The sequence below is a fragment of the Hemibagrus wyckioides genome, linkage group LG21 (genome assembly GCF_019097595.1).
Source record: "Hemibagrus wyckioides isolate EC202008001 linkage group LG21, SWU_Hwy_1.0, whole genome shotgun sequence".
Lineage (NCBI taxonomy): Eukaryota > Metazoa > Chordata > Actinopteri > Siluriformes > Bagridae > Hemibagrus > Hemibagrus wyckioides.
In genome coordinates, this window is record NC_080730.1 from 1,558,841 (window position 1) to 1,584,095 (window position 25,255).

The 25,255-nt window shown below is 39.1% G+C and overlaps 1 protein-coding gene across 4 annotated transcripts in view; it reads left to right on the forward strand.

Moving 5' to 3' along the window:
• lima1b (LIM domain and actin binding 1b) overlaps window positions 1-25,255 on the forward strand; it is a 36,848-nt gene that overhangs the window by 2,535 nt on the left and 9,058 nt on the right. For 2 of the 4 annotated variants that reach the window (XM_058373157.1, XM_058373159.1), the window contains exons 2-5: window positions 9,794-9,924; window positions 12,191-12,236; window positions 14,685-15,560; window positions 20,621-20,675. In XM_058373157.1, the coding sequence (XP_058229140.1) occupies window positions 9,803-9,924; window positions 12,191-12,236; window positions 14,685-15,560; window positions 20,621-20,675 (1,099 nt within the window). In that variant the 5' untranslated portion in view covers window positions 9,794-9,802. Of the gene's footprint in view, window positions 1-6,634; window positions 6,740-9,793; window positions 9,925-12,190; window positions 12,237-13,473; window positions 13,715-14,684; window positions 15,561-20,620; window positions 20,676-25,255 lie in introns of those variants that run through there. The other 2 variants (XM_058373158.1, XM_058373160.1) reach the window with 2 other exon arrangements.

The window sequence follows — 25,255 nt, forward strand, 5'->3', positions numbered from 1 at the left end:
TGTGTGAGTGTGTATGTGTGTGTATGTATGTGTGTGAGTGTGTATGTGTGTGTGTGAGTGTGTATGTGAGTGTGTATGTGTGTGAGTGTGTATGTGTGTGTTTGTGATGAAATGAAAGCTGAGCTGCGTGTTTGAGTCATTAATGTCAATGATCTGTAACTGGGATTCTTTGGTAAATGAGTTAATTAAAGGAGGTGTGATTCGGTCATTACAGTAAACACACTCTGTCCTGAAGTTCACACACTGTTTCACAACAACACAAACACATTCAAGATGAAAACATCTGCATCGTCCACACAAAGTCCTCTGAGTGGACTCACCTTGACGTGATGTTACTCACCTTACTGTACTCTAATGATGTACAGACTAACACTCGCTAAAATAACCTGCCTCTTACACTCTGACACTCTACTGACACTTTACTGCAACATTTCATTATCATTTAAACCAAAATATAAATCTGATATAATTATATCATTTCTCATGTTTTTAAATTTGCTTTTAAGATTTTTTAAAAAAGAAAATTCAAGATTGCTTAATGATTCTTAAAACAGGTAGACAGATAGATAGATAGATAGATAGATAGATAGATAGATAGATAGATAGATAGATAGATAGATAGATAGATAGATAGATAGACAGGCAGATAGATTTTTATTATTTTTTAAATCTGTACGTCTCTCTTTTCTTCTCCCTCGTGTTAATTATTAACTCATGTGAACATTCAGTGATCTGATTTTTTGCTCTCTCTCTCTTTCTTTCTCCTTTAAGTAGGCAATAAATTTAACTTCAGTGTGGATAAATATTAAACACATGAGTATCAAAAGAAAGAAAGAAAGAAAGAAAGAAAGGACAGAATAAATGTATTATGCTTTATTCAGATTTATGAGCACAATAATTCAGTTCAGTTCAGTCAGAATTTTTCAGGTGGTATATTTGTTTGTGTATTTCTTTTTCTTCTTCTTCTTTCGTCTTTTCCCTTCAGGGGTCTCCACAGTGAATCGTCTCTCTCCACCTATCCCTATCTTCTCCATCCTCAACACTTGCCCCACTAGCTTCATATCCTCATTTATTCCATCCATATACCTCCTCTTTGTCCTTCCTCTTTTCCTCCTGCCTGGCAGCTCCATGTCCAACATTCTCCTACCAATATACTCACTCTCCCTCCTCTGGACATGTCCAAACCATCTTAATCTGTCCTCCCTAACTCTGTCCCCCAAACGTCCAACATGAGCTGTCCATCTGATGTACTCGTTCCTAATCCTGTCCAACCGTGTCACTCCCAAAGAGAACCTCAACATCTTCAGCTCTGCTACCTCCAGCTCTGACTCCTGTCTTGTTGGTGTAATTGTTGGTGTATTTGTGGTCACTGAGTTGCTTTGTGTTGACTTGTGATTATTCACAATTCATGATTACTTCAGGAGAAAGTTGCATGAATCTAAACTATTAAAAAAAAAAAATCCTACTTTATAATATGTTAAATAAAAGTCCTCAGTCATGCTCTGGTTATGAACGTGTAATAAAGAGGTGACTCAGGCGTATAATCGCCGCTCACACTGACAAGTTTCTGACGTTCAGCTTTCCATATTTAGCCTCACATTTTGCGCCTGTGGTTTGTGGGACAGAGCCGAACAAAGTCCAGGTGAAGAATTTATTCGTTTATTTGTTTATTCTGCACTGTGAGAGGTCCAGCAAGCCAAAAAAACATCAGACACAGCAACAGAAAAGTTTTACAGTCTGTTAACTTTGAACTTTAAACTGCACAAGTGATTAAAGTTCAACAGATTTCTTCTGAGGAAAAATATTTAGGTGGAGTAACAAATTCCAGTGGCTGTAAAACCACGATAAATAATAAACACTGATATAATCAGAATAAATGACTTGATTCTGTAGGTTTAGTTTCTACAGATCCAGGCTTTTGTAAAAGTGAAGGGGGTGTGGCCTCTGTGTCAAAGTGGGTGTGGCCTGTTGTTCATGTGATGTAATTGTGCCAGTGAAGGAGGTGTGGGTTTATGGTCTTTCAGTTTCAGCAAAGGAGGTGTGGCTTTAGATTATATCTCAGTTTCAGTAAAGAAGGCGTGGCTTTAGATTATATCTCAGTTTCAGTAAAGGACGCATGGCTTTAGGGTCTGTCAGTTTCAGCAAAGTAGGCGTGGCTTTATATTCTCTCTCAGTTTCAATAAAGGATGTGTGGTTTTAGGGTCTATCAGTTTCAATAAAGGAGGCGGGCCTTTAGGGTCTGTCAGTTCCAGTGAAGGAGGGGTGGCTTTAGGGTCTGTCAGTTTCAATAAAGGAGGCGTGGCTTTATGTTCTCTCTCAGTTTCAGTATAGCAGTCTGCTGATGTCCTGGTGAAAGAGGCGTGGCTTCTATATTCCTGTTGGTGGATACGTGGCTTCTGCACCTGTCAGTCTCAGAAATATGGGTGTGGCCTCTCACTCCCTTCTTTTAAAATTCTTTTAATATCAAAGCGTTAAGACATGAATCACACGATCGCTGTGCAGCAGCCTCGAATCACGTCGCTCTGATTGTTAGCTATTTTGGGAGAAAGGCACTTATTTTTCAGGCAAATCGGCTCTGTGTCTCATTTGTTTAAGTTTGTTTACTCAAAACAGATCCAGTCAAGTCTTTTAGAAATCCTCTGATGATTCTTTAATGGTTCTCATGTTCCACCTCCGATTGGGGAACGTTCTGTCACGAGGTTCTTCACCAAAACTTTACCTGAGAAGAGACTGAACTGAAAAAAAGGAAATCATTTGGCTCCAAATTTATTTCATGAAACTAAAATAATAATCAAAATCACACACAAGCTCCGCCTTCACTCCTCAGGCCACACCCCTGTATCTGAGTCTGATGCTAGTGTGGACACTATGGCAGATTTATTTCATGAAGCTAAACTGGTGGCTATAAAGTAGCTAGGTTTCCATTCATGTTAGCCTCGTTAGCTTCAGAACTCCTGTCCGAAGCCGAGACAAGAGCATCACAGGCTTTTTAGTCTGTACTTTCTCTTTAAAGTAACTCTTCTGCCTGCAGCATTCCTGAATTTTCGGTAAAGCATAACTCAGCTCAGTTTCCACATTTCTGAATAAATTCCCAAACTGTCTGAAAGGTATTTAGGTCAAAATAAGAAAAGTATTTTATCAGTCAAGAGGCATATTTTATCCAAAACGATGAAATCAGAAGAAGATTGTGGCGTGAGCTTTAAACGTTGTGTGTAATTTCAGAGTCAGAAGAGAAGTAATAATCACTCCGATGATGAAAGAGTGTAAGTCCTGTCTGTGTGTTGTGTCCGGTGTTCACTGACACCCTTTCTGCTTTTCTTGGACAGAGAAATAGAAACCAAGTGGGTGCAGCAGACTGGAAACTATTTCCACTTCTGCAAAGCCAAGAAGCTTCGCACTTCCTTTCAAACATAATGAAGGAGCACAAACGTGTCTCTGATGAGCATTGCTCCAGATTAGATTATCATGGATTACGAATTTTTGTTCTAAACAGAGAAACATGGCTGAGAGGCGAGCTGCAGTTTGTCCATGTCTCTCATTTCATTCTGTCATCAGTGCTAGAGAGCGAGTGTGTTTCATTCAGAGCACGAAACCTGAGACCGGAACCTGTTTATGTGGGAAAGTTCCTCGTATTTGGTACACTCTCACTGATCTGAGCTCCATTCAGGTTCTAAACATCACCTGCTCTGAGGCTGCAGGACTCAAATCTTCTGAGATTTTCATCTACAGCTGCTGTGAAGGAAACATGCTGACGGTGTGAAGGATAATCTGACCTAGCGCTCATCTGCTCCCCTCACAGAGACACTTTCAACACATTCAGCATTTTAACCTTCTTGAGATGAACCATGTCTCTAGATCAGGATCCTACAATGTCCTGTGTGGGATTTAAAGCCTTGATTGATTGATTAATTAATTAATTAATAGCACAAACTTGTTACTGTTAGCCTAGAATCACATTCCTCAGTGTGTCCAAATTCATGAACTTTAGTGAACTTTAGGTTCATCAAGCAGTCACTGACCAACACACTGTCTCGGCTTCTCAACATCTTCAACACACACTTACACACACCAACAAACACCAACAAACACTAGCACACACCAACACACATCAACATTAACACACACTAGCACACACCAACACACACTGAAACACACTAGCACATACCAACATCAACACACACTTACACACACTGAAACACACTAGCACACACCATCAACACACACTTACACACACTGAAACACACTAGCACACACCATCAACACACACTTACACACACTGAAACACACTAGCACACACCATCAACACACACTTACACACACTGAAACACACTAGCACACACCAACATCAACACACACTTACACACACTGAAACACACTAGCACACACCATCAACACACACTTACACACACTGAAACACACTAGCACACACCAACATCAACACACACTTACACACACTGAAACACACTAGCACACACCAACATCAACACACACTTACACACACTGAAACACACTAGCACACACCAACATCAACACACACTGAAACACACTAGCACACACCATCAACACACACTTACACACACTGAAACACACTAGCACACACCATCAACACACACTTACACACACTGAAACACACTAGCACACACCATCAACACACACTTACACACACTGAAACACACTAGCACACACCATCAACACACACTTACACACACTGAAACACACTAGCACACACCAACATCAACACACACTTACACACACTGAAACACACTAGCACACACCATCAACACACACTTACACACACTGAAACACACTAGCACACACCAACATCAACACACACTTACACACACTGAAACACACTAGCACACACCAACATCAACACACACTTACACACACTGAAACACACTAGCACACACCAACATCAACACACACTTACACACACTGAAACACACTAGCACACACCATCAACACACACTGAAACACACTGAAACACACTAGCACACACCATCAACACACACTTACACACACTGAAACACACTAGCACACACCATCAACACACACTTACACACACTGAAACACACTAGCACACACCAACATCAACACACACTTACACACACTGAAACACACTAGCACACACCAACATCAACACACACTGAAACACACTAGCACACACCATCAACACACACTTACACACACTGAAACACACTAGCACACACCAACATCAACACACACTTACACACACTGAAACACACTAGCACACACCAACATCAACACACACTTACACACACTGAAACACACTAGCACACACCAACATCAACACACACTTACACACACTGAAACACACTAGCACACACCAACATCAACACACACTTACACACACTGAAACACACTAGCACACACCAACATCAACACACACTTACACACACTGAAACACACTAGCACACACCAACATCAACACACACTTACACACACTAACATCACCAGTGCACACTTACACACACCATCAACACACACTGCCTCAGCTTCCCGACATCACTAACACACACCAACACACACCAACATCACCAACACACACTTAAACTTCCATATCTTCCATATCACACAGGAAACCTGCAAGGTCAGGATCGAACATACCCGAGACATGTTCTTACACGTACACCAAAACGCTGTGTCATCTGTCAGACACTGATGTAACACACGCTATAGCACGCACTCCCTGATCAAAGTCCCGTGTGTCAGGCGTCCAGCAGGGTGTGTCCGTGGTGATGTAAGCACTCATGATAGCGTCAGGATTCCTTTCTTCGTCATTTCAGCTTGCTAATTGTCTAAACGCAAGCCAACAACTTGAGCAAACACATGGCGTACCAGCCGTCTGTTGCCTGGCAACCAACAACAACAACAGCACTAGATTTATATACTGTGGACTTCATTATCCCTCCTTCATTATCATCAGTGTGCTGCCCCAAAAACCCGCTTTAATGATCCGAAACTGCTGCAAAGGTTTAATCTGTCACATAAAAAAGGTTATAATGGTTATAAAACTGCAGTTTAGCAACAAATTCCTGCTTATAAAAGAAGAGAACAAGAAGGTTGAAGTATTAGAAGGATTAGGGGTGGGGTTAGATCACAATTTGTGTCTGTCAAAGTTTAGAGTTTAGAGTTAGTGATCCATGCTAAGTCTAATAACTGTATTTTTTAGTCATATGGAGGCGTTTCTAAGTAAATTCCCATCAGATCTGAGGGAAATGTGGATATTCTGCACAATTCAGATTCATTTCCACCCGAAAAAATGCAAAGTTTAAGTCTATAATTAGGGGCGGGGTTATAAGAAGAGTTGCTCCAGGCAAGCTGAATGCATAAATGTAGAGCTAGCAATTTATGCTAAATCTGAAAACTGTATTTTAAACCATTCAGTGACATTTCTTAGCAATTTATCAGCAGATCTGAGGAAAATCTTGATGTTCTGAACAGTTCTGTTTAATTTTTCGATGAAGAAATAGAGAGATTGATGCGGATGAGGGCGGAGTTTAGCTCTCCTGTTTCGTAGGACTCGATCTGAGCAGAATTCAAATCTTCATGGCCCTTGTTTGCTTGAATTTGCACAGTTTTCTCATGAGTTGAGTTTTATTTTCTATCTCAGGTCTGTTTCAACAAGCAGTGGTGAGGAAACCCGAGACTCTGTTGAGAAATCGGACAAAACGAAGGCAGGGTTTGATAGATGCTGAAATAAAAATAGCTCTTGAAGGTGAGTCAGGCTTTTAATCCGAACCCTTTCCTTATAAATCCACATGACGCATGTCACTGTGACTAACGCGGATAAATATCATTAAGAGGTTTGTCTTTACAGCGAGCAGAAACAAAATTATTTCTAGCCGCTAACTCTGATTGGACAGCAATCTGAACTGGAATTAGGAGCTAAAATTAGAGAAAAGATCTAATATGCAAATTAGATGTTAATAATATGCTAATTCAATAAAGCACAATAAATGAATGAGTCGTAGTTTTCTTTCGATTTTTCTCATTTAGCAAGTTAGCATTATCAGTGATGACTATGTCGTATGTTGTGATGATGAGAGAAATTTATATCATTATCAACTTAATGTCAGTTGAGTAACTTGAATATTCAGAAGAAAGCGTTTCATTCGTTTTTGCTAGCGAGTGAAAGTGGACGCCGTCGCGTGCTACAAGTGTGACGCGTTTCAGCTGTCGAGGATTTCACGGCTCTTTGAAACGACTCTCATAAACTGTCTGATCGTCCAGACAGGGATTCGGAAGAGACGACACTCTAATCCACATGTTGTGGAAGTCAGAGTCAGAGCTCTGTGATTTTATAGACACGCCCATTTTTGATACCCTTTAATTAACTCTGAGATAAAAGACCACTTACAACAAACCCCTGAGTGTTTAATTCCTCTAACAGAGTCTCTCTCGCTCTCTCTGTCTCTCTCTCTCTTTCTGTGTGTGTGTGTGTGTGTGTGTGTGCTGCTTATGTATCAGCTCCATTTACTAATCAGGAGACTTCTCGGTGTTTAATTACTGACTGGAGTCCATCTGTCACACACTCTTTCTCAGCTTCCCAACATCACCTACACACACACACACACACACACACCAACATCACCTACACACACTTACACACACACACCATCACCTACACACACTTACAGACACTGTTTCAGCTTCCCATCACCTACACACACTTACACACACACACACCATCACCTACACACACTTACAGACACTGTTTCAGCTTCCCATCACCTACACACACTTACACACACACACACCATCACCTACACACGCTTACACACACACACACACAGACACACACACACACTAACATCACCTACACACACTTACACACACACACACCATCACCTACACACACTTACAGACACTGTTTCAGCTTCCCATCACCTACACACACTTATATACACACACACCAACATCACCTACACACGCTTACACACAGACACACACAGACACACACACACTAACATCACCTACACACGCTTACACACACACACCAACATCACCTACACACACTTACAGACACTGTTTCAGCTTCCCATCACCTACACACACTTATATACACACACACTAACATCACCTACACATGCTTACACACAGACACACACACACACTAACATCACCTACACACACTTACACACACACACACACACCATCACCAACACACACTTACACACACTCTCTCAGCTTCCCAACATCACCTACACACACACACACAACATAACCAACACACACTTACAACAAACCCCTGAGTGTTTATTTCCTCTAACACCTGTCTCTCTCTCTGTCTCTCTCTCTCTCTCTCTCTCTCTCTGTCTCTCTCTCTCTCTCTCTCTCTCTCTCTCTGTCTCTCTCTCTCTCTCTCTCTGCCCCCCCCAACACTGGAGACTCCTTTAGCAGATTAGATGTAAACTCGTCTGTGTTTGTTGTTGTTTACGTTCCTGAAATCTTCTGTAGATATAATAACAGGTTGCTAATATTCTTCTGAAGTGAATCATCAGATTCTGACCAATCACAATGCAGCATTCATTTGGAGAGAAAAGGTCTTTGTTTGGTTTTTTGTCTGGTCTCCCAGCAGGAAGTGGCATTTTTACGTAAGCCGATCCTCTGCTCCTTGGATCCCGCGGCGTTTCCACCTGCTGCTCATTTGACTCTTCACTCCAAAGTGGCTTTGCATGACTTCACGCACGACTAGCGCGCTGTTTCTGATCCCCGTCCTCCTGAGGGTTTTCACTTCAAACTCATTTACTCTTCACACACCAGCGCTGCCAGACCGCGGGACTCGCCTCGCTAGCCATTTGCTGGTTTGCTAGCAGCAAACTGACTAGCGGTTAAAACTACCAGTTTATGCTATATAATCGATAAGCTAGTTCACTAGCTTGTTAGCAAATATGGCTGCTTGTTTAAATGCGCATCAAATTTGCTAGCCTGAATGTTTTAACTGAATGATTAGCGCTCAGGTGTGTTTCTGTAAGCTTATTAAAATACTAGTTGCTAGTCTCTACACTCTAGCCAGCTTGCTTGAGACAATTCGCTCACAGAACGAGATTTTGCTGTTTTTAAACAAAGGCTAGTTAACTAGCAGCCTGCGATATATAAACTAGAATGAGTTTTATAAACTGGCTAGTGGTTAAAACTACTGGTTTATGCTATATAATCATTGTGAACTAGCTTGTTAGAGAATATGGATACTAGTTTACACAATGAAAAAAATGTGCATCAAATCTGCTAGCTTGAACGTTTTATAATAATGTTTTATATAATCATTAGGTTAATGTGAACTAGCTTGTTAGCAAATATGGCTGCTAGCATAAATGTGCATCAAATCTACTAGCTTGAATGTTTTACCTGAATGATTAGCGGTCAGGTGTGTTTCTGTAAGCTTATTAAAATACTAGTTGCTAGTTTCTACACTCTAGCTAGCTTGCTTGAGAGAAATAAGTATGCTATCAAGCGTTAATGGCAGCTAGTCACTTCCGCTTTACACAACATAATCATTCGGCTAGTTTCAGCTAGCGTGCTAGCAACCCTGGCTACTGGTTTACGCAGGATATACGTTAGCCTGATGTTGGCTTGATAGTGTTATATGATATGATAGCCAGCGTAGCATGAGCTAGCTTGGTACAAAGCGTATGCTGCTAATGATGCTTATGATACACAGCGATGTTTATAATGTTATGAATTGAATAATGTTATGAAACACAAAGAAGTTTCCAGAAAGACGGACAGAGTGACGGAGTGTGTGTGTGTGTGTGTGTGTGTGTTTCAGGGTGTGGTGATGGAGTCGGCGCCGTTCAGTCGGAAGCAGTGGTCATCTCAGTCGTTACGCGTCACAGCTAAAGAGCTGTCGCTGGTCAGCACTCGAGGAAAACACAACGCCATCGCAGAGCGCTTCTCCAAGTGAGTACCACTGCCTTCACTCCATAACTGAGCAACAAACACACGCTTTAAACATTTACTTACTGCAGCTTTAATGTGTTCCGGATCATTACATCCTCAAATAAACCTCAAATATAATAACATCTAATATCTAATCTCTAATATCGAATATTTAATATTCTATATTTTATATTTACTACCTAATATCTAATATTTAACATCCAATGTTTAATATTTATTATTTAATATTCAATATTTAATATATAATATATAATTTTTATTTGTTTAACATTTAACATTTAATATCTAATATTTAATAAAATTCAAGGGTTAATTTCATTCTAAAACTCGCCGCTCTGCTGTTTCCTGGTGAATGCGCCGCTGTGTGCTGCCCCCTGGTGGAGAAATCCTAAAAGTGTCTGAAGTCTCAATTAAAAAGAGTCAATTTTATATAAATAAATAAATAATAAATACATCTTAATTAGTGCAATAAACATTTATAAATAAAAAATATTTTTTTTGTATTTCAAAAAATATTTATATTCTGCAAAAAAGATAATAGAGTACGTTACAGAATTAATTAAATAACTAAATTTATTTTTTATTTATTTATTTGTCTGTTTATCTTGTTGTTTATTATTTATATGTCTATTATGTAGCTATATAGAGATATCGAGATATAGATATTTGGAAAGATTTTAAAAATTTTATTTAAAAAGTGTCGTGTAAGAGTTTTATTTAATTCATAGAGCGTGTTGATGTTAATAAAGTTATAATAAACTCTTCAGTTCACATTAATTTAGCTTCATGAAGCATCTATTATATTGTGTGTTGGGTGTGTAAGAGAAAGTGTGTGTGTGAAAAAGAGAGAGTGTGTGTGTGTGTGTGTGTGTGTGTGTGTGTGGGTGTGATTAGTGGGTGGATTCAGTGATATGGTGTGTTACTCATCATGAAGACGTCCACAGTAACAAGTTCTTCTTGTTCTGGGTTTTTTTATTTGAGAAGGTTTGCGGTTCAGTGAAGATGTTGAACTCAGAGGAAAATGAAAAGTTCTTAGGTCATGTTCATGAGAATACATCAGTATTAATGACAGCAATAATTTACATTATTTATTTATTTAATCTGTTTATTCATTCAGAAGTCTCTAAACATGTAGCCTGATATTTAGGAAATAATTTTAATTGAAGTAAATAGAAATATTTTTTATTTATTAAATAATTATTTTATATTATTAATGTTAGGTCATTTTTCACCCATAATTCATCGATTTATATAAAAAAAATGAAAATTTAAAATTAATTTTTCATTTTATAATAAATATTAAGACATTATGACTCAGAGTCAGCTCTGAGTCAGCGCCAGAGCTGTTCAGTGATTAGGGATTGGAGGCGCTGTCTGCTGCTACCTGGTGGACATGATGTGGAACTGCAGCCTGTTGAGAACGTGCAATGCTTTACATGTCCGCTAGAGGGCAGTCTTCAGCTTTCACGCTGGGGAATCTCTGCTGCGAATTTTTCACGCTTTTCATTTCCTAAATTTCTGTTCAAGTCAAATGTAAGAGTTTGTTTTCGTGACCCTAGAATTTACAGAGTTGTGTTTTAAAGACAGAAACGCAATAAAAGCAATAAAAATACGGAGAATAAAGAACAAAAAAGAATATTTAAACCATAATTTAGTGCCTTAAATTAAAAAAATTCAATTTTTATTTGTCACATATATAATGGTACACAGTATGATGTGCAGTGAAATGATTACACGACTGTTTGACCCCTGAAAAGGAAAAAGGAATAAGGACAGAAAAAAAGAAAAGAATAAAATATAAAAAATACAATTTTTACAGTAGGTAAAATAAAATATAAATAAAATAAAATAAAATAAGGTAAGGTATAATATGTATATAGAATATAAAACAAACTATGTAAAATGTGTGAAATGTGCAGTGTGCAGACCGCAGCAGTCCGGTGGTCATGGAGTGATCTGAGAGGATGAGCAGCAGTGTTATTGTCCATCTTTAAAGTGCAGATGGAAACAGGAGCAGAAATGTTCAACATATGTTTTATGTTTTGTGTTGGTTTTGTGTTTTGTGTACTTAGTGTCCCTGTTACGCTGCTCATGTGTGTTATAATACCGTTGTAAATGATTTATAAGCACAATTATATAAATATATAAATATCACTGTATATTTATTTTCACAAAAGCAAATTTCTAGGAAGGAAACAAATGCCAAAATTATATAAATGTCTGATTTCTGATTATAAAATATTTATTTGTTTGTTTGTTCTTTTAGATATCAGAAAGCTGCAGAGGAAGCAAATGCAGACAAGAAAAAAACGGTAAGCTGCTGGTGTTAATAATAATAATAATAATAATAATAATAATAATAATAATAATAATAATAAGGTCATGTTGGTGTATGAATATTTTATTCTGATGGTGTTGTGACATCACAGAATATAAATTAATAAAAATTAAAAAAGATTATTTAGAAAGCAGGATTCTGAAACACAGACATCTGCATATTCACATAAATAAATAAATCAATAAATAATTGTAATGTAATAATTAGTATTAATAATAAGGGATAAGTATTAACAGTGAGTCTCTGTGAGCCTTTAGCGAGTTATTAGCGCTTAGCGTGAGGAGTGAAGATGTGGAGTGGACGAAGGCATGGACACATCACTGGACATTTGCATGTGAATGAACCCTACTTCATGTTTTTTTTTTTGAACACTTTGTTCTCCCTGCTGCTCCTCTGCACTTCCTCCCCCCCGCAGCGCTACGCTACACGCCCGGTTCCAGATGAACTTCCTGTATTCGGTGTCAGATGTTCTGCTTCCTGTAGTGTGAAGGTTAATGAAGGTCACAGCTGGAGGGGTTCAGGGTCAGTGTGTTAATGTGAACATCAGGGTTCATCTGGGACGGTTTCCTGAGGTTCTGGACCGATGTCAGATATCACTGAGACCATGTTATTACAGCGTTATAGCATCAGATCCTCTGAGGAATGTACCAGGGGTTTATTTGCGTGACCTCACACTGCACTGGTGTGATGATGATGATGATGATGTCACTCTGAGGTTCTGGTGTCACAGCAGGTTTTACTCAGATCAGACGTTACTCTGAAGTCAGACAGGAGACTGAAGTTTTGGATTAAAAACACCAGATTATAAACTGAAGCTAATCCCTGTCCTGACCAGGTGTGAGGTCAAACTAAACAAATCTCCAGTTTGAGTTTATTCATGATTTCAGGACAGCAGGTCAACTTTCATTTCTATGTTTAACCGTCCTGAAATCTCTCACACTCTGATGTCACACATTAATGACATCACTTTATCGTGTCTCAGTGATTTAATATATCAGGAAGAAAACTGTAAAACATTAGTGAGTGTCACCCAACATTTCTGTAAATATTTATTTATTTACTTGTATTAATGAACTGCTGTTTAGATGCAGGACCGCACTGTTCAGAGAGGAAAGGGTTAATTTACTCCACAAACAATTCATTTCCTGCTTTTGAGCTTCCACTGAACTTCCCTCACTAGTTCCCTTCCTCCATCTCCTTTATTCTCTCTTTCTCTGCTTCACTCTATTGTCTCTATCTCCCCTCCTCTCTCTCTCTCTCTCTCTCTCTCTCTCTCTCTTTCAGCTCTTTTTCTCTCCATCCCGTTCCCCTGCCCTCTCTTTCCCTCCCTCCTTTCTTCATACACGTCGAGTTTTTCCTGCCTGCTCTACATCTGGGGAACCTTTAATCACCGCAGAGAACGAGGGATAAAGTGGAGATAAAGAGCGGAGAGGAAACACTTCATCTGTCCAGGTCTTTAGCTCCAAATGCTTTTTGCTCGGATCTTTGTATCTGATGTGAGAAACCCGGCAGTGGAAGCAGATCAGTTTTTCTTTTTCGGGTTAAATGGAAAGTTCTGCTTGTGGTCACTTCCTGTTTCTCTCCTCCAAATGATTTCTGTGTGCAGCGTGTGGACGAGTCGCTGAGTGAATTACACTCAAACAAAGAAAAGTGTAGAGATGTCAGTAAGACGTGTGTGTGTGTGTGTGTGTGTGTGTGAGATTGGTCTGATTTATTCATCCATGTTTTTTTGGGGGGGTTTATTCACAGACAGTTTCATTTGGATGATGAGAAAAATCACAAATTCAAACAAACTCTTTTTTTATTATTTATTTATTTTATTTTTGTCTCATAGATGAATTTCTTTACCTCACTTTTTTTTACACACAACATTCTCCGTCTTTTCTTTTGAGCTTTAACATTTTGCTATATTTTATATGCGTCCTTTCCTTTCTTCCATTTTGATTTGTTCTTCTTTTTACACTCAGTCTGTTTGAATGGTGTGATGTCACAGTTTGTCTTTCTTTTTTTTGTGCTTTTGCTTTAAAATATGTTTTTTTAATGATCATTGGATAATTCATATTCACATGACTCCTGTGTGGGCGTGGCTGCAGCTTGATTAGTGATGTCACACGCCACTCAACAGCACAAACCAATCAGATCCTATATGCAAATGATTACAGGATGATGATGTAGATACCTGGAAACCTTTCGTTGTGCGCTACATTAGTCGGCGAGAGGTTGTGGTTGCCATGGTAACAGAGTATCTTTGAAATATAGCATCTGGACAGATTTTGGGCTGCTGTTAAATAACACAGTGAAGAAATGCTGTTTTTATTTTAAATTACTTTTAATGATTTTTTTAAACCGTAATCACACTTCCTGTCTTTCTTCCTGTAACAGTTGTTCATTTTATTTCTGTGTTTATTTTCTTTATGTCCAGCCAGTGGAGAGCCTGCCTTCTGCAGTCCGCTCAGGGAACCTGAGTGTGTTGAAGAAGCGCTGGGAAGAAAAGCGGCAGAACGCACCGACCGCACCTGGCCCTCCGGCTGAACCTCGAGCTCCCGCTCGCACCCACAGCTTCAGACCTGTGAGGGTTCAGGAACAGAAGAAAGCTGAGGCGGAGGAAGTGATGGAGACAAAGCAGGAGATGAAGCAGGAGCTAAAGCCAGAGCTGAAGCAGGAGGTGAAGGTGGAGCTAAAGCCAGAGCTGAAGCAGGAGCTGAAACCTGAGCTGAAGCAGGAGGTGAACCTGGAGACAAAGAAGGAGATGAAACAAGAGCTGAAGCAGGAGGTGAAGGTGGAGCTAAAGCCAGAGCTGAAGCAGGAGCTGAAACCTGAGCTGAAGCAGGAGGTGAACCTGGAGACAAAGAAGGAGATGAAACAAGAGCTGAAGCAGGAGGTGAAGGTGGAGCTAAAGCCAGAGCTGAAGCAGGAGCTGAAACCTGAGCTGAAGCAGGAGGTGAACCTGGAGACAAAGAAGGAGATGAAACAAGAGCTGAAGCAGGAGGTGAAGCTAGAGATGAAACCAGTGCTGAAGAAGGAGGTGAAGCAGGAGGTGAAGGAGGAGGTGAAGCAGGAGCTGAAGCTGGAGCTGAAACCAGCGCTGAAGGAGGAGGTGAAGCAGGAGCTGAAGCTGGAGCTGAAACCAGCGCTGAAGGAGGAGGTGAAGGAGGAGCCGAAACTGGAGCTGAAACCTGTGCTGAAGAAGGAGCTGAAGCAGGAGGTGGTGGTGGACGAAGAGCAGAAGAAGGAAGTGGAGAAACCGAGCGTTGCTCTCAACAGCCTTAAGCAGATGTTTGAGAAAGGTGAAACCAAGGTAATAAAAATATTATTTATTTATTTATTCACTCTTTAGTCTCGACATGAGAAGAACCTCAGCTGTTTCCAGAATTTTCCAGAATCCAAATTTTCCAGAAGAATCAGATATACAGTAATACCTCACACATCCGCGAGGTTACGTTCCAGGACCCATGGCGAATGACGAGGTTTCGTGGATTTTGGTGGAGTCACTAAAAATGCTAATACTGTACTGTAAATATTATTTTTAGAGTTTAATCCCTAAATATGACCCTAATCATGCTCCCAAAACACTTAATTTCATTTAAAAGTTAGCCTAATACATTACCCTTAAAAAAGAAATAAATATTTGACGTAAAAATAGAGTACAGTATCGCCTGAATAAACACCAAGGAGATCACTGATTCACGGAATATACACGTGTGTTGAACCGAGTACAAGGGGCGGGGAGATGAACTGCGACATCATGCATACAAAACATCATAGCTACCAGCCAATCAGCAGCTAGGTTAAACTGTTATGCTCTGTTACTATTAGCTACTTCCAACCCTTACAGCCAATAGCGTGTGGTAATGGCTGTACTGTACGTACGTGACATCGGTGACGTTCGATATCATTAAAATAACATTTATATTTTATTTACATTGATATTTTGTTGATTTTAAAGCATGAAAATGTATAAATGGCCATGAAATTAGCCGTTAACACTTCTGCCAAAAATCCGTAGATTTAGTTAGGTTCCAATGAAAATTTTGCAGATCAGTGAAGTAGCGAATTGTGAGACGCGGATCTGAGAGATATTACTCTATACGTGTTTAATGTCTGAAGTTTGCACTGAAGCTACAACACTAATGAAAACAATACACAAAATGTTCTTATGTTCTTTTTTAACTGTTATTACATTTGATCAGCAACATGTAGAATATTTGTATGTTTACATTTACATCACTTCCTGCTTTAAGCTACAATTCAAATTTTGGTAAGGGGCGGAGCCTGGGAGGCGGAGCGAAGGCAAGCAAAATCACCAATCATCTGATAAAAGTGTCCTTCCCTGTCACCGCTTCCTTCGTGATGTTTACAGATGTTTACAGATGTTTACAGTGTCATTTTTCTTTCTCTTCACATTTTTAAATGCGAATGATCTCATGAATATGCCTCAGATTTGACAGACAGGGTTGGATTTTGGATAAAGGGTGAAGCTGTGTATATCTGTTTTGATTGGTGAATTAGTTTATCAGCTGATGTTAATTAGCTCATTAACGAGGATGGAGGATCATGTGATGCTGCAGCTCGCTGATTTCCTGCCTTTTGGCTGGAGGTTCGTTTGTTTCCCGCTCTGGATTTCGAGTTTTTTGTGTTCGATTTATTCTGTTTGTGTTTTGTAACCCAGAAAGATGACCTCATGGGCTTTCTTTATTTATATGCATGGGATTAATACTGGTCCACTGAAGCGTAGTGTTTAAAGTTTTTTGTGATTAGTGCGGAATATTTGGTCATGAAAATTAAATTTATTATTTATTTTTATGATTTGGGCTTTTGTTGGTTACTGAGGTGATTTTTGTGCTCACCTGGCAACACAAAGGGGCGCTCATGATTTCTCCACCTCTAGGAGTCATTATGACTGTGAAGGACTACCTCCAGTTACACACACACACACACACACACACACTTTAATATCTATTAAACATTTATCATCAGCTTCTATTTTCCTCTGGACTTAGTTAATGAGTACAATGTGCCTTCCTGATCACTTCCATAATCCCCCCCTCTCTCTCTTTCTCCCCCCTTTGTCTCTCTTTCTCTCTATCTCTCTTTCTCTCCCTCCCTCTCTCTATCTTTCTTTCTCCCTCTCTCTCGTCTTCTCTCTCTCTCTCTCTCTCTCTCTCTCTCTCTCCCTCTCTCTCGTTTTCTCTCTCTCTCTCTCTCTCTCTCTCTCTCTCTCTGGTGTTATCCAGAGGTCAGGAATTCACTCGCATTCCTCTCTCACACACTGATCCACTTTGCTCTTGTGTGTGTGTGTGTGTGTTGAGATAAATGAGGATGTAGTTGTGTAGAAGTGTGAAGTTTTAGGTGAATTTATTTATTTACTCTTTTTCTCACAGTGCAGGTGAATTCTGGACTCTGATTGGTCAGAAGGTGTTAATAGAATAATTTAAGTCTAAGGTTTATGTTAATTCCCTCGTTCTAGTTTCTATAGTAACAGCTTCTTCATGTGTACAGTGTGATAAAAAAACCAAAAACAACGGTGGATCTGTTGGCATGGTGGCGCTTTGTTAGCTGTAATTAGTTGTTAGTTAACCATTATGGAAGGAGTCTCCAGTGTCAGTGCTTTTCTTTAACATCTCTAAACTTTCAGGTTAGAAAGCGTTTTGTTTCATCGGCAGATTTTTTCCTTTCCTGCTCTTAGCGTTTATTCCAGTGAGATACTGAGGTGTGGTTGGTTGTGTAGGAACCTGCATTGTTCTGAAGTTCCCCTAAAAGCACAGCGTGTGATGGAGACAGTGTGTCTTTGTCCTCCGTCACACTGACACGCTTGTGCTCGAGCCCGGAAAAAAATAAACGCTGATTCAGCAGTGTGCTGATTGGACGACTACAGAGCAAGTTTTCAATTCTGGATTTTCGTAACATAAAAGATATGCATGATTAGAAGCTTCAGATTGACACACACACACACACACACACACACATGAACACACCATGAGAAATCTCCCTCTTTATGTTTTATTTCTCTTTGTCCATGTACACCAGATTAGGCAAATTGGTGGCCATTTAAAGCAGCAAAGGAGTTAGTTAGCATGTTAGCATGTTTCCGTCATGAATTAGCACTGGATTCCTCCTCATAGAACTGTGTACACAAAAACAGACAAAAAATCAACTTGCTCTATTCTGAAGCAAATTTGTGGGCCTGGCAACCTTGAAGAAATAGCTGGACTTCATGCTAGACTGGGCGGAGTTAATAGCATGGGTTATTGCTCAAGGTCTCTCTCTCTCTCTCTCTCACACACACACACACACACACACACACACACACTCTATCCTATAATGAGTTTAACAGTGAGAGACAGTCAGTGCGTAACATACCTCATTTACGACACTTTATAAATTCTCCGGATATAAACCGTCTGTTTTATTAGAAATGTTATACACTTTTAATGAATATTAGGAATATTTTAATATAGACTTTTAAAACAAAATGTCCTCCAACACACTTTTTGCATAAGCAGAGCACAAGCTCCACCCACATACTTTAGACCACGCCCCCTATACCTGAGACTGATTGTAATTTTGTCTATTTTGGTGCATCTTGTAGATTTTAACATTCGACTGTGGCTAAAAGATTAATTACATTTAACATGTTTAAGCATTAAAAAAATGAACAACAAAGCAAATTAATAAGATAACTAACTGAATTAAGCAACAATAAACACGGTTAATAGCATAAAATAAATCAATCTAAAGAAAGAAAGAAACAAAAAGAGTAGATGCAAATAACCACTGAGTAAAAGTGACTAAAGCTTATCTTAATTCAAAACAGATTAGTGTGTGTGTGTGTGTGTGTGTGTGTACGTCCTGATAATCGCTTGAGTCTCAAAAACATACATAACATACACATATAATATACTAAATACAAAAACTGTTTGCCAAAGTTACTTCTGGTGACCAAAATAAAAAATTAGAGTTCATTAGAATTAATTTTAGGTGTAGAAACATCGATAAAATAATCACGTCAATGAGTGGAGACGCAAGTTGAGAAGTGCAAATAAAAGAAGTAACGTCAAAGAAACCATGGAAAACAGTGTCCAATTAAAATATTATAGGAATACAAGAATAACAAAAGGTCCTCATAAAGATAGGTTTGTGTCGAATGTCCTCATAATCACCTGCATTCTTTTACTTTTTAGAAACACTGCAGCTTTCATTTAAAAGACTGAAACCATTTCATGAAACCCAATCATTTCCTTCGTTTTGTTTAACTCTGAGGTGTGAAGAGTTTTCACTGTCATGCTAATGAGCACGAAGACAAAAGACATTTACTGTAGAGACTGGGATTTTCCCTTTGCCCTTTGTGATGCTAACAGTGCTGAGTAGATAAGCCCTGTGTGTGTGTGTGTATGGGTGTGTGTATGGGTGTGTTTGTGTGTGTGCTTCTTAGCTAAGAAGGACACCTGAGTATTGCAGGGTCTCTGGATTCTCTTTTCCTTTCCTGTGTTCTCTAGAGATTGGAACTAAATCTTCTTTGTAAAATTCAGTGGTGTAAATTTTTATCGTGCTTAATTTTTTTTTGACTTCTGTTCTAATAGATTGAGGGTTTCATTATTCAGGTACAGTATCAGATTTCAGGTTGAGTTTCATTGTTTTGGATTTTTACTGTAAATCTTTTAAAGCTCTCTTTGTTCAATTTTTGTTTCATGGAAATTGTGAAACATTGCAAAGTAATGTATAATTATCAAAGCTCATTTTCCTGATTCGAACTGTAAATATTTTTGTTTTAAAATCGATTTGTTGTGGATATTTTTTCGTGATTTATTTTGTTTGTTCAGCATCAAATTTATATCCATAAATTTATTCACTTCCTTAGCATCCGTGCTTACATTCACATTTCTGTCATTTAGCAGATGCTCTTATCCACAGTGATTTATACGATTGATCTCTTCTTATACTAATGAGGGTTAAGGGCCTTGCTCAGGGGCCCAGCAGTGGTAGCTTGGTGGTGCTGGAATTTGAACTCACAACCTTCTGATCAGTAATCCAACACCTTAACCCCTACATTACCACATACTTCAGTGTTTAAGAACTTTTAAAAATTTTGCACTTTGTTGTTCAGATCTATTTTGCGGTTTTCAATCGCGAATGTGTTCTAAATTTAATGCTAAACGAAACTGAATTGATATTTCAGCATGAAACAGAAAGTTTCATGAAAGTTTCAGGATGAGTTAAACTCTATAAAACTCTTTTTTCAGATCCTGGATTGTTTCAGTGTTCAGCTGTAGCTCAGTTCTTGGAGTTAATTCCTGTAACTAAATCACAGAGTTTAAATGTTTTAAGTTTTAAAGTTCCCGTTTCCTCCTTGTTTTTTAGGTACGACGCATAAGCAGCTCTTCACAAGACGCGGATATTCGACCTGCAGACCGAGGTACTGAAACACAACTCCTGATTTTATTAACACTGGTCACTTGTTTGCGTCCTGCTCTCAGTGTCAGGGTTAAACTCCATACAGAAGAAGAGATATTTATATAATATATACCTTATATTATATTTTATTATAGATTATATTTATGTTTATGACAGAACATAGACAGGGTTAGGGTTTTTTATTCTGCTAATACTGCAGAGATTTACTGACCATCACAATGACCAATATATTAACCAATGAAACATCTGACATTTTAACAGTTCTCTCTCTCTCTCTCTCTCTCTCTCTCTCTCTCTCTCTCTCTCTCTCTTTCTTTTACTGAGAAAACAAAAAGAGAGAACAGAAAGTGTTCACCCAAGAATGAACCAGACTGTATCTGTGTGTATGAACTATAGTAACGTGTTAGTGCAAGTGCATTAATGTTAACATTTGTGCAAAACGAACACACATCTCCTGACCAATCAGATTAGAGCATTTTAATGTGCAATGGCGTGTAAAGATAAATACTGTACATCAGACTGAATAAACGTGTTCTTAATGTGTACAGTGTGTGTAGTCTGTACAGTGTGTACAGTGTGTGTAGAGTGTAGTGTGTACAGTGTGTGTAGTGTGTACAGTGTGTGTAGAGTGTAGTGTGTACAGTGTGTGTTGTGTGTGTTTAGTGTGTACAGTGTGTGTTGTGTGTGTTTAGTGTGTACAGTGTGTGTTGTGTGTGTTTGGTGTGTACAGTGTGTGTTGTGTGTGTTTGGTGTGTACAGTATGTTTAGTGTGTACAGTATGTTTAGTGTGTACAGCGTGTGTAGAGTGTGTAGTGTGTACACTGTGTGTAGTGTGTACAGTGTGTGTAGTGTGTACAGTATAGAGTGTGTAGTGTGTACAGTGTGTGTAGAGTGTAGTGTGTACAGTATAGAGTGTGTAGTGTGTACAGTATAGAGTGTGTAGTGTGTACAGTATGTGTAATGTGTGTAGTGTGTACAGTATAGAGTGTGTAGTGTGTACATTGTGTGTAGAGTGTAGTGTGTACAGTATAGAGTGTTTAGTGTGTACATTGTGTGTAGAGTGTAGTGTGTACAGTATAGAGTGTGTAGTGTGTACAGTGTGTGTAGAGTGTAGTGTGTACAGTATAGAGTGTTTAGTGTGTACAGTATGTGTAATGTGTGTAGTGTGTACAGTATAGAGTGTGTAGTGTGTACATTGTGTGTAGAGTGTAGTGTGTACAGTATAGAGTGTTTAGTGTGTACAGTGTGTGTAGAGTGTAGTGTGTACAGTATAGAGTGTGTAGTGTGTACAGTATGTGTAATGTGTGTAGTGTGTACAGTATAGAGTGTGTAGTGTGTACAGTGTGTGTAGAGTGTAGTGTGTACAGTATAGAGTGTGTAGTGTGTACAGTGTGTGTAGAGTGTAGTGTGTACAGTATAGAGTGTTTAGTGTGTACAGTATGTGTAATGTGTGTAGTGTGTACAGTATAGAGTGTGTAGTGTGTACAGTATAGAGTGTGTAGTGTGTACAGTATAGAGTGTGTAGTGTGTACAGTATAGAGTGTGTAGTGTGTACAGTATAGAGTGTGTAGTGTGTACAGTATAGAGTGTGTAGTGTGTACAGTATAGAGAGTGTAGTGTGTACAGTATAGAGTGTGTAGTGTGTACAGTATGTGTAATGTGTGTAGTGTGTACAGTATAGAGTGTGTAGTGTGTACAGTATAGAGTGTTTAGTGTGTACATTGTGTGTAGAGTGTAGTGTGTACAGTATAGAGTGTGTAGTGTGTACAGTGTGTGTAGAGTGTAGTGTGTACAGTATAGAGTGTTTAGTGTGTACAGTGTGTGTAGAGTGTAGTGTGTACAGTATAGAGTGTTTAGTGTGTACATTGTGTGTAGAGTGTAGTGTGTACAGTATAGAGTGTGTAGTGTGTACAGTGTGTGTAGAGTGTAGTGTGTACAGTATAGAGTGTTTAGTGTGTACAGTATGTGTAATGTGTGTAGTGTGTACAGTATAGAGTGTGTAGTGTGTACAGTATAGAGTGTGTAGTGTGTACAGTATAGAGTGTGTAGTGTGTACAGTATAGAGAGTGTAGTGTGTACAGTATAGAGTGTGTAGTGTGTACAGTATGTGTAATGTGTGTAGTGTGTACAGTATAGAGTGTTTAGTGTGTACATTGTGTGTAGAGTGTAGTGTGTACAGTATAGAGTGTGTAGTGTGTACAGTGTGTGTAGAGTGTAGTGTGTACAGTATAGAGTGTGTAGTGTGTACAGTATGTGTAATGTGTGTAGTGTGTACAGTATAGAGTGTGTAGTGTGTACAGTATGTGTAATGTGTGTAGTGTGTACAGTATAGAGTGTGTAGTGTGTACAGTATGTGTAATGTGTGTAGTGTGTACAGTATAGAGTGTGTAGTGTGTACAGTATGTGTAATGTGTGTAGTGTGTACAGTATAGAGTGTGTAGTGTGTACAGTGTGTGTAGAGTGTAGTGTGTACAGTATAGAGTGTTTAGTGTGTACAGTGTGTGTAGAGTGTAGTGTGTACAGTATAGAGTGTTTAGTGTGTACAGTATGTGTAATGTGTGTAGTGTGTACAGTATAGAGTGTGTAGTGTGTACAGTATAGAGTGTGTAGTGTGTACAGTATAGAGTGTGTAGTGTGTACAGCGTGTGTAGAATGTAGTGTGTACAGTATAGAGTGTGTAGTGTGTACAGTGTGTGTAGTGTGTACAGTGTGTGTAGAGTGTAGTGTGTACAGTATAGAGTGTGTAGTGTGTACAGTATAGAGTGTTTAGTGTGTACATCGTGTGTAGAGTGTAGTGTGTACAGTATAGAGTGTGTAGTGTGTACAGTATGTGTAATGTGTGTAGTGTGTACAGTATAGAGTGTGTAGTGTGTACAGTATGTGTAATGTGTGTAGTGTGTACAGTGAGTGTAGTGTGTACAGTATAGAGTGTGTAGTGTGTACAGTATGTGTAATGTGTGTAGTGTGTACAGTGTGTGTAGAGTGTAGTGTGTACAGTATAGAGTGTGTAGTGTGTACAGTGTGTGTAGAGTGTAGTGTGTACAGTATAGAGTGTGTAGTGTGTACAGTATGTGTAATGTGTGTAGTGTGTACAGTATAGAGTGTGTAGTGTGTACAGTGTGTGTAGAGTGTAGTGTGTACAGTATAGAGTGTGTAGTGTGTACAGTGTGTGTAGAGTGTAGTGTGTACAGTATAGAGTGTGTAGTGTGTACAGTATGTGTAATGTGTGTAGTGTGTACAGTGTGTGTAGAGTGTAGTGTGTACAGTATAGAGTGTGTAGTGTGTACAGTATAGAGTGTGTAGTGTGTACAGTATGTGTAATGTGTGTAGTGTGTACAGTGTGTGTAGAGTGTAGTGTGTACAGTATAGTGTGTGTAGTGTGTACAGTATAGAGTGTGTAGTGTGTACAGTGTGTGTAGAGTGTAGTGTGTACAGTATAGAGTGTGTAGTGTGTACAGTGTGTGTAGAGTGTAGTGTGTACAGTATAGAGTGTGTAGTGTGTACAGTATGTGTAATGTGTGTAGTGTGTACAGTGTGTGTAGAGTGTAGTGTGTACAGTATAGTGTGTGTAGTGTGTACAGTATGTGTAATGTGTGTAGTGTGTACAGTATGTACAGTGTGTGTACAATATAGAGTGTGTAGTGTGTAGCGTGTGTGTAGTGTGTACAGTGTGTGTAATGTGTGTAGTGTGTACAGTGTGTGTAGTGTGTACAGTATAGAGTGTGTAGTGTGTACAGTGTGTGTAGAGTGTAGTGTGTACAGTATAGTGTGTGTAGTGTGTACAGTATAGAGTGTGTAGTGTGTACAGTGTGTGTAGAGTGTAGTGTGTACAGTATAGTGTGTGTAGTGTGTACAGTATAGAGTGTGTAGTGTGTACAGTATGTGTAATGTGTGTAGTGTGTACAGTGTGTGTAGAGTGTAGTGTGTACAGTATAGTGTGTGTAGTGTGTACAGTATAGAGTGTGTAGTGTGTACAGTGTGTGTAGAGTGTAGTGTGTACAGTATAGAGTGTGTAGTGTGTACAGTGTGTGTAGAGTGTAGTGTGTACAGTATAGAGTGTGTAGTGTGTACAGTATGTGTAATGTGTGTAGTGTGTACAGTGTGTGTAGAGTGTAGTGTGTACAGTATAGTGTGTGTAGTGTGTACAGTATGTGTAATGTGTGTAGTGTGTACAGTGTGTGTAGAGTGTAGTGTGTACAGTATAGAGTGTGTAGTGTGTACAGTATGTGTAATGTGTGTAGTGTGTACAGTATAGAGTGTGTAGTGTGTACAGTGTGTGTAGAGTGTAGTGTGTACAGTATAGAGTGTGTAGTGTGTACAGTGTGTGTAGAGTGTAGTGTGTACAGTATAGAGTGTGTAGTGTGTACAGTGTGTGTAGAGTGTAGTGTGTACAGTATAGAGTGTGTAGTGTGTACAGTATGTGTAATGTGTGTAGTGTGTACAGTGTGTGTAGAGTGTAGTGTGTACAGTATAGTGTGTGTAGTGTGTACAGTATGTGTAATGTGTGTAGTGTGTACAGTATGTACAGTGTGTGTACAATATAGAGTGTGTAGTGTGTAGCGTGTGTGTAGTGTGTACAGT